Below are 10,031 nucleotides of genomic sequence, written 5' to 3' on the forward strand. Positions count from 1 at the left end.
AGAGGCTCGGAGACCAGCCCTCCTCCTAAGCTGGGGGCAGTGACTCACAGGTAGTTACCTGCCCTAGGGCTCCCTGCCAACCCAGGGAGGGAGCCGGAGGGGAGGCATTTAGAGTTTAGTCTTGCGTACTCCTCTTAAGCTTCCTCGGGTGAGTTGGGCCTTGACCCCTTCCTGATGAGCTGGAGCCTTTTCACGCTCTCCCGAATTCCCCGAGAAGCAGGGATTTTCCACCGTTTCTGTTTTCTGTGGGGAAGAGGCGGAGCTGGTGCTTTCCGGGGTCCTGGGTGTTTGGGTCTCCTCACCTCCCAGCCCGTGCCAGGTCCAGGCGGTAACACCCTTTCTCCAGCCCTGATCTTGTGTCCCCTGCTTGGTCTCCTGTCCAGGTGGTCTAGGACACGAGAGGAAACGGACCCCTCCGAGCCTTGAGAAACGCCAAACACAGCGCCTGCCACAGATGCCGGCGCCCTGCCTGCCCCCCGAATTCTGGTCTGGAATGCCCCTGAATACTTGCCTGGTGCTTTCAGCAATGCTCCCTCCCCTCCACCCCCAAGGCACCCACGGGCAGGCGGGTACTGCCAGGCTTGCTGCGAGGCCCCTGGGACCGACCCACTTGCCCAGTCCTGTCCTGGGGCTGTGGGGCTGTGGGGCTGTGGGGCTGCAGGGCTGCGGTGACGGCAGATGGGCGTGCCAGCTGCCAGATTCCTGAGACCCGCCCTGCAGTGGGCTACGCCCAGCCTGGGAGTCTCCAGAGGTGAGGCCGTTGTTTAAAAACTGGGAACCAGCAGCGGAGACCCCCACATTCAAGGGGTGCTCGCAGAAAGGCGATCTGGAGGAAGGACAGTGGCAGCAGGGAGCCAGGTCAGAGAGCCAGGTATGTGTGCGGCCCTTGCCTGCCCGGTGGGGGTGGGTGGGGAGGAGGGCTCTGCTCTGGGCGGCTGGGGCCTGGCTGCAGGGCCCGTTCTTTCTCTTCCTGCCGCCTCACCTGAATGAGCCACCTGCAAAGGCTCCATTGAATGTCTACCTCTGTTTGAATTGCCTTTTCACATCTGATAAGCGGCTCAGCGACTTGGGAGAAAGCAAGTTCAGACCGGGGCTGAGCACAAAGAGGAGTGGGAAGGGTGGGCTGGCCAGGCCAGAGCTCTTCTGAGGCCGCTCCCAATGCCTTATCCTGGGAGTGAGGGGCAGAGACAGCTCCAGAGCCAAACCAGAAGCTGGATCTTCCTCTTGGGCATGATTAGCTGCATGACCTCAGGTCACCTGTCTCCTCCCTGGGCCCCTGACGCTTCTGGGAACGGTTTGGAAGGAAGGATTCCAAAGCATTAGGATGTATAACTTAAAGATGCCAGGAGAGGCCCAGTTCCCTCTCTGGTCCTGCCTTGCCAACCTCCCGCCCCCAGCCAACGGAGCTGTGGCTGACAGGAGCAGAGCGAGCATCCAGGCCCAGGCAGAGGCAGGTGCTGCATGAGCTGGGCAGGCCTGCCTGCCTCTCACCCTTCCGGCATCCATCCCCGGCCTCCCTCAGTCCCTGCTCTGTGGCCTCCAACCCCACCCTTCCCGCACTGCCCTGGCCCATCATTAGAGACATTTAGGATTGCTTCTGGTTTAGATCAAATCCTCTAGGTCTCCCCATCACATTCCAGCTAACTGCCTAGGCTGGAGTTGTGGCCACCACAGCCTTACCCTCGAGGTGGCCCTCAGTGGTATCGAGGCCCTGCCCATGGAAGGACAGGGCTCCCCAAGACTTTCAGCCAATTTGACCCACTTGCCTTTGGACCTGTGGGCCGGGCCGGGCTCTGAGAAAGGCAGTCCTCTTTCTTGGGCAGCGACAAGGCCTCAGACCTCTCTGCAAAGGGCCCAGCCATTTATTGCTCCCCATGTTGTCCTTATGACTGGTGCAGGGGAGGAAGCTGAAGTCTGGGAGGGGATGGCATTCCCCCAGGGCACCCCATGAGTCATGCCAGCTGGGACAGTAGTCTAGGGTTCTGGCATTTTCCAAGCTTTTGGCTCCAGATGTACCTGTTGCTCAGAGGTGTCCTAGGTCAAGACCCCAGGCAAAGACTTCTGAAAAAATCTGAGCCCAGAAACAGGAAAAGGGGCTAGTGTGCCCTAGCGGTTTGCGTGGCTTTACCCAGGCTGCTTTGCTCTGTCTCAGGTGAGGTCCTCTCTGGGGATCACCCCATTGGCTGAAGATGAGGCCAGTCCTTCTCCTGTGTTTCAGTAAGTATCCCTCCCCATCCTCCTGGGATCTGTCCCATAGCAGGGTGGTCACAGCTCTGGGTAGAAGGACAGTTAACCAAAACGTGAGCATTACCTGTCACCCTTTAGTCCTAGGGTTTGGCACACTTGTCTATTGGGGACACCCATGAGGTTTCTCTGCTCCGTCAGGCCTTCAGGAAGATGGCTTGCTGCCTCTCTTGAGGTGTCATCCTATTCCCACCTGGGGGTGGTTTCTGCTCCCCAACTTCCCTGCACAGTTTCTTTCCCACCCTTTCACTCCCAGGCTGGCTCCAGACCCATCATTCATGGCTCGAGTTCTCGATTTTCCAGCGAACTGGAGCGAGGCACTCACAAAATGTGGGTCAAATTTGCAGATAAGGGGGCAACAAGGACGCAGGTGTCTCCCAGTGCTCCACAAGTGGCCAGCAGCCCGCCCTCCTCTGGGCTGTTGACAGAGGCCACGCTACCAGTGAGGAGAGTTGTGGACTGTGACCTGGTGGCCAAGCGTGTGTCTGAAGCTTGACCTGAAAGTGACATTTCAGGGTCATCCATGGGTGTTGGTTGCCAGTTTCTCCTCCTTTTTAAAAAATATATATTTTATTGATTTTTTACAGAGAGGAAGGGAGAGGGATAGAGAGTTAGAAACATCGATCAGCTGCCCCCTGCACACTCCCCACTGGGGATGTGCCTGCAACCAAGGTACATGCCCTTGACCGGAATCGAACCTGGGACCCTTGAGTCCACAGGCCGACGCTCTATCCACTGAGCCAAACCGGTCAGGGCCTTTTTTTCTTTTTTAAGTTGGGGTTACAGAACATGAAATCAGCGTTTTTACAGAATAGCCCCAGGATTATAATAATTACCTTCACCAGCGAGTGTGAGCAGGAGAGAAGGAGAGGGTCTAGTCCTGTCCATGTCTGCTTCCCTGAGGGACGCGGGGGTGGCCGTCTTAGACCCGCTGCTCTTCAGGCTGACCCCCAGCACCCCTGTGATTTCAGTCTTGCCCAGCTTCCTGTGCACCCAGCAAGCCTGCTCCCGTGGGGCCTGCTATCCTCCTGTTGGGGACCTGCTCATTGGAAGGACCCAGCATCTCCGAGCTTCATCCACCTGTGGACTGACCAGGCCTGAGACCTACTGCACGCAGTATGGCGAGGTAGGCCTGAGCTCCGTGGCCTCCAGGGCTGGAGGAAGGAGAGGTGGGTGGGGTGGGGAGCCTGCCGTTGTTCACTGAATATTTACAGTGCACTTGGTATAGGCCAGTGGTCGGCAAACTGCGGCTCTGCAAACCGCGGCTCGCGAGCCACGTGCGGCTCTTTGGCCCCTTCAGTGTGGCTCTTCCACAAAATACTGGCTCTTCCACAAAATACCGACTTCTGCGCATGGGCCACGAAGTTTCAATCGCGCTGTACGTGCGTGCCCGCATGCGGTATTTTGTGGAAGAGCCACACTGAAGGGGCCAAAGAGTCTCATGTGGCTCGAGAGCCGCGGTTTGCCGACCACGGGTATAGGCCCAGCCCCATGCACTATGGGGGGTGCAAGAAAGTATAAGGCTGGGCAAGAGGAAAGGTACTCAGAAGCAGCTGAATAGCTCCTCTCTCTCTTTTGCTCCATAAAACTGGAGCGTGGGCAGAACAGTTATTTCTCAGCCCTCCGGGGCATGGGCAGGACAGTCATTTACGTCTTGGGGACAGGCAGTGATGCTTTATATGTAGGGTCTGATGTGCCATGTTTGGTGGACAAAGTCAAAGCCTGCGGAGCACAGGTGCTGGGGGACGCGGGGGTGGCCGTCTCCCCCAGCTCTTGTGTCATGCCAGCGGGAGAACTGAGTGGCACCACGGTCACGCTATTGCCATCATATCTTTGGCCAGTGCTGGGGGATGGCTGTGGACAGAGCTAGCAGGAGGATATATGGTTGTAGGCTGGAGTTTACCTTTTGTGCTTTGTAGTTATCATGCATAAAGATCCAACTTTCTTACCTCTCGACCTCCTTGATCCAAATGCTTTGTTCCCTGAGGCAGAAGGGGAGACATCCAAACTGTTGTTAAAGGACATAGATCAGTGACATGAATGAGAAAGTGACGTGAGGCTAGCCAGGAGGTGCAGGGGCTCAGTGGATAGGTGAGAAGATGAGCAGAGCGAATCCAGGAGCGCCAACACTTCAAGCTACACCAATTAACGTCGCCTGTAAGGTAACGGATTTATTCAAAGTGCTGCTGTGAGTTTTCTTCTAGATTTTTCTTCTGTATTGGCTCTGGAGTTTATTTTTTTGTAGGAACTTCAAAAAGGTCGGGGCCTTTCTTTGCTTTCATGTTCGCTAAGGTTCAAGCCACTCAGCGTTTTCTTGTTTCCCAGCTGCTTATCTCATTGGACCATTTTTTTCTGCCCTCAAAATACAGGTTTGGGTGAAGGAGTTTTTGAGGGTGTAGTTTGCCTTGAGTCTCTGCAGCCTTTGGGGGGAGGGGGAAAGAGAGAGACAGAGAGAGCAAGGGAGTGAGAGAGATTGATTGCTGGGAAGGAGATGTGTGTTATCTGTGGTTTCCTCTTTCCAGAATGTTCTTGTCCTCAGGACCATGGCGATGTATCTGATACTGCATCTGGGCCTCAGGGCCCGTCTAGTCCCCGGTGTTCTTTTGGCAACTTTAAATCACAGATGGTATTGAGTTGTCCTTTGAATGTGCTGAGCCAAGATGGCTGTGGTTTCTGCATCTCACCCACTTGGAAATGGGAGAACCGTCTGACAGCGTTGGGTAAGATGGCCGGCAGCAGGCGAGGCCTCCCTGTGGGCCCAGATTACTCCACAAGCATCCGGGGACCTGGCCGGATTGAGCTTTCTGGGCAATAGAATGACTGTAGCTGTCCCTTCTCACACACCCTCAAAATCCCATGCCACTGAGCCACATCTAGAAATTTCAGAGAGACCTCTGCCTCTCTTCCTTAGGCTGACCCACCTCTGGGAGAGGAAGCAAGGAGAGATCAGAGGCCCCAGTGCTGGGCCGTCCCCTCCGCCCCAGCCCTGTCTGGACAGCCTCCCTCCCTCTGGGCCTGGGGCTTTGGGTTCATCCTGGCTCACCCTCTGAGTCTCGTGGATGCCCTAGGAAGCCAACTGCTTTCCCTGCTTTTAAGTCGCCCCTCGAGAGCGAAAAAGGGTGCTTGCAAAAGAGAAGTCTAGACTTACAACCCTGGGGATAGATAAATCTCAGCTGTTTGTGGCTATGAATGTCGGCAGGCATTGGCCCTTCTTCTTTTTCTCTAAGGGGAGCAGATCCATGGGCCCTCTTGGAAAGAGTAGCGGACAGGGCATTTGGAGTGCAGGGTGCAACCCCAGGTCTGCCACTCACCTGTGATGTGGTCAGATGCTACCCCCCTCCAAGTCTCAATTTTCTCTTCCGAGAATGAGTGTCAGATGAAATGGTCTTCAGGGTCGCTCCTTGCTCCGGCCCTCTTTGGGAATGATCTAACTTCCAACCAGCTTCTCTCCTACCCACTCTGTGTCTTGTCTGATTTGGCCCTCCCTCTCCCTTACCTGCCTAATCTCCCAGAGGCCCCGGGTTGCCAGGGGTGAACCCACACACTGCAGGCACAGATACTCCCTTCCTACGATGTACCCCAAGTCCTCACTGGGTGCAGAGGTGGCTGGGTGCTGAGTTCCAATTTCAGTTCTTCAGTTTATTTTATTAGTAGACATTATAGCAGCTATAATTTACTAAGCACGTACTATTCATCCCAGGCACCATACGAAGGGGCTTATATAAATTATCGCAATTAATTTTTCACAAAACTCTATGAGGTGGCTCTTTTTATCCCCATGAGCTCCTGGGAGGGTGTGTGCTGGGACCCCAAACCTCTAATGGAAACACATCAGGGTTGAGTTTTCTGAGCAGTCCCAGCTGGAAAGAGGGTGGCAAGATACAGAGATGCATTGTTAATGCCTTTCCTCTTCCCCCCACCCCCTGTCTCCTCTCTATCAGCCCCCACTCCCATATACACACCTTCCTTAAGTCAAAGCCTCTGGTTACTAAATAGTGCCTCTGTCCTATTTCCATCCAGGGGTGACATTGTGAGCCTGGAGCTCAGTACAAGATCACCCAGCACCTGCTGCCTGCCCACTGCCCTGGCACGGATGCAAGTGCCATGGGGATTGGTGACCCTGGACATTTCTGCAATGCTCACTCCCCACCCTCCAGCTGCATGGGGACTCAGTGGAATAGGAGTTGCAGAAGCCAGTGGGACCCCTTCCAGTTCCAAAATTGTCTGTCCCAGCTCCAAATATCAGAGTGTGCCTCTTTTTGTGTGGGCCAGCTTAGCCTGTTGGCATGCTGCCTCTGCCTAATTTTATCTCAGTGGCTAAATCCTATTGGCTTCGAAGGCTAGCTTTGGTGGGTTTGGGGTCCATATTGCAACCCTCCCGATGAACATAGAACTTGCCCGGCTTTGCCCGTGTCACTCCTCCCCACCCACTTCCAGGCTGCCTATCTTGACTACCCATTAGCTATCTGGGTTGGGCCCAGGCAGTGTTTTACCTAAATGGCCTGAGGCTTCAGTACCATCCTGTCCCCTTGTTCTCTTTCTTCCAGCTTCTAGATAACCTCTGGGTAACCTCATTGCACCGTTGTCCCCTGAAGCTCAAGCATGAATGAAAAGGTCTATGACCGTCCCTACTCTTGTTCTCTTCTCTCCTGGAGCCTCAGTTCCTCATTTGAAAAAATGGGAGTAAGGACAGTATCCGCTTCAATAAGTTGTTGTGAGGACCGTATAAAAGAATGAGCTACCTGGCCACTGGTGTGGTGTCTGGAAGATGCTAAATGTTCCATCCCTTTTCCTACCCACCTCTGGGACCTGTGTCTACACATAGAGACCACTCTGAGAATCACACTCCTGAGATTTCTTCCCTGATCAGGATAAATACTTGCATACTTGTTGAAATGAACCCATCCTTGGGCCATCCACCCTGCCGCCACGGTGACAGCCGCGGATCTGATTTGCAGCGGGTGTTAGAGGATCTGGAGGAGGCATGGTCAGTGAAGTCGCCTGCCTGGTCCTGGCTGCCGCTCTGGTCCTGGCTCTGACACTTGGAATAGAAACGTGACCTTACAAAGGCCGTGGCTCATCTCTAGACCCCACTTCCCCATTTATGAAGTGAAAGAGTTGGGTTAGTCAACCTTTACGTTAGTTCAGCTTTAATATCTCCGCCAGCTGCTTGGAGTTGGCTGGGCTGCGTGTGTGACCTTGAGGGTCTGCCGTGTTCTTTCTCAGATGAGCACTGGCGGGGCCTGAGCCGTGCCCTTTGGTTGTCTCTGGGCTGGTGCACGCTCCTCCAGCCCCATTTCTGCTCCTGACAGCGTCTCCTCCAATGTGTGTCTGTTCCCCCAGATGCTTTATGTACCCCCCACTCCCGCCTAAGTGGGGGAAAACTTAATTACCCAGCTGCCTTAATAACAGTCTTACCCAGTGCATTCCTCAGGTTAATTAGCTGTGTACACCGAACAGCTGTCTTCTTCTCCTTTTTTTAAAAATCCTCACCTGAGGATATTTCCCTGTTGATTTTTAGAACGTGTGGAAGGGAGGAGGAGAGACAGCGAGAGAGAAACATTGAGGTGCCCTTGACTGGAATTGAACCTGGGACCCTTCAGTCTGTGGGCTGATGCTCTACCCACTGAGCCAAACCAGCAGGGTCAGCTGTCATTTTTATCACCTGGGAGCAAGCTGAGGGGGCAGTAGGCAGTTGACTTCCTTTCCTCCCCAACACACACACACACACACACACACACACACGTGAGTACACCCACACCCACATGCACACACCCAACAACCACTGTCTTTCTTTAGTGATTGTTTTCTTGACCTTTGACATGGCTAATGTGTAGACAGGGGATGGTGTTCATGTAGGTCTTGAGGGCCTCATCCTCCCTGCTCTCAAAGGACTTGGAGACTGTCTCTGAGTCAAATATCTGCTCTCCTGTTTCCCAGAAGCTGTCAGCAGGTCTGAAACTCTCAAAGCAAAGCTCTAACCACTGGGGGTGAAGCATCGTTGAGTTCCTTGTTTAAAATGCAAACACCCTTGGGAAAGGCACCATATGAGTCTATTATCAACCATTTATAACTCAGTAAGGAATTGCTTATGAGAAAATTAGCTCTGGATTTTGCAAAAGGTCCCAAGAGAGTAAGACCCAGGATGAGTGACATTTGAAGGGACAGAAGAAAACGGAAGAGGAACATTGAGGAAAAGAGTTGCTGTCAGAGGGAAGCAAAACTTGGGTTGGTGGAATGTGAGATTCTTGGGTCCCAGTTGTTATGGGCTGAGGAGTGTGGCTAATGGAGCTAAACGGAGAGATGAGGCGGGAAAGGTGAGATGGGAAGGCCTGGACACAAACCTGGGTGAGCTCACAGCGTTGCTGGCCTGACCTTTCACCCCATTGCTCTAGGGATTCAGGTCACGAGAAGTTTCTGGGCAATTTCTTGCAGACCTACTTTGTGTTTTTGTTATCAGGAACTGTAGAGTCTGCTAAGGTCCAGGCCAACTCTCTGCACTCAGGTATCAGGGGACCCCTCCTTCTGTAGGGGTCTGGGCTGGTCTCCCCTTCCCAGGACAGAGGGGAAAAAGCCTCTTGACAAGCAGTTTTAGTCCCTGTGGTTTTCCATGGTTGCCCACCTGCCACTGTATCCCTTGACTTCGAACAGGACAAGAAGGTTTGGAGGCAGGTAGCCGGGAGCAGAAATCCCTGCTTCCTCTCCTCCTAGCTCTATGGACTTGGACACATTTCTTAACTTCTCTGAGACTTGCTCTCCTAATCTGTGAAGTGAGGATACCTACCATTTAATATAGCACATCTACCTCAGAGGTTTTGGAAGGATGAAATGAGGTAACACAGAAGAGAGCATGGTGCAATGCAATTTCTGGATGTGTGATATACGTAAGTTTTATAATCAGCTTTAGAAAGTGACCTTTCTGAACTTAGTTTGGATGGAGATAAGGGTGGTATAGAATTAAGGCTTTGGTCAAAATGTACCTCAGAGCACTGGGGCACTCCTACCCGCACCCCAGTAGGCCCTGACTTTTGATCTTTGCTGGCAACATCCATTGACATAGAAGTGGTGAGGCTGGTGGATCTCACTGGGGTCTAATGAGGCCTTGCTGACCAAAGGCCTTTAGGGACCTTTCTTTCCCTGTCCACTTTGCTGGGAAGAGTGTTTCTGCAGTATGGGGTCTGGCCAATGGCTTATATTTCTCTTGCTTCCTTCCCATTCTTTCAAAAAATTTTAAAAATATTTATCTTATTGATTTCAGAGAGGAAGGGAGAAGGAGAGAGAGATAGAAATAGCAATGATGAGAAAGAATCATTGATTGGCTGCCTCCTGCACACCCCGTACTGGGGATTGAGCCCACAACCCGGGCATGTGCCCTTGACCGGAATCGAACCTGGGACCCTCTCAGTCCACAGGCCAATGCTCTATCCACTGAGCCAAACCAGCTAGGGCTCCTTTGCTTTCTTGTTTGGAGTCTCTAACTTCTGAGCTAATAAGCTGGATAGAGTAAGGGAGAATTCTAATAGAATGGGAAAGCAAGGAGGAACTTCATTATCTCATCCCACCCCTGCATTTAACCAATGAGGAAGCTGAAGTGGAGGAAATGTTTTTTTCTCGCAGAGAGCTGGATTTTTAAAAATTTTATTTTTTGTGTGTCCTGTTTTTTTTTTTTTCTTTTGGCCCTGGCTGCCAGCCACGACCCTGACTGTAGCTCCTTATATAGACACAGGTGGCCTCTGGGTGCTCTTGGGAGGGAGCTGGGCCATGTCTAACCAGGGCCTGTTTTTCTA

General features: G+C 52.9%; 1 protein-coding gene across 3 annotated transcripts in view; it reads left to right on the forward strand.

The window, feature by feature from the left end:
* LAMB3 (laminin subunit beta 3) overlaps window positions 1–10,031 on the forward strand; it is a 66,855-nt gene that overhangs the window by 9,447 nt on the left and 47,377 nt on the right. Inside the window, exons 1-3 of one of the 3 annotated variants that reach the window (XM_015566162.1) lie at window positions 384–858; window positions 2,153–2,217; window positions 3,216–3,370. In XM_015566162.1, the coding sequence (XP_015421648.1) occupies window positions 2,190–2,217; window positions 3,216–3,370 (183 nt within the window). In that variant the 5' untranslated portion in view covers window positions 384–858; window positions 2,153–2,189. Of the gene's footprint in view, window positions 1–383; window positions 872–2,152; window positions 2,218–3,215; window positions 3,371–10,031 lie in introns of those variants that run through there. The other 2 variants (XM_006767176.2, XM_006767177.2) reach the window with 2 other exon arrangements.

Source organism: Myotis davidii, unplaced genomic scaffold (assembly GCF_000327345.1).
Source record: "Myotis davidii unplaced genomic scaffold, ASM32734v1 scaffold622, whole genome shotgun sequence".
NCBI classification, from domain to species: Eukaryota; Metazoa; Chordata; class Mammalia; order Chiroptera; family Vespertilionidae; genus Myotis; species Myotis davidii.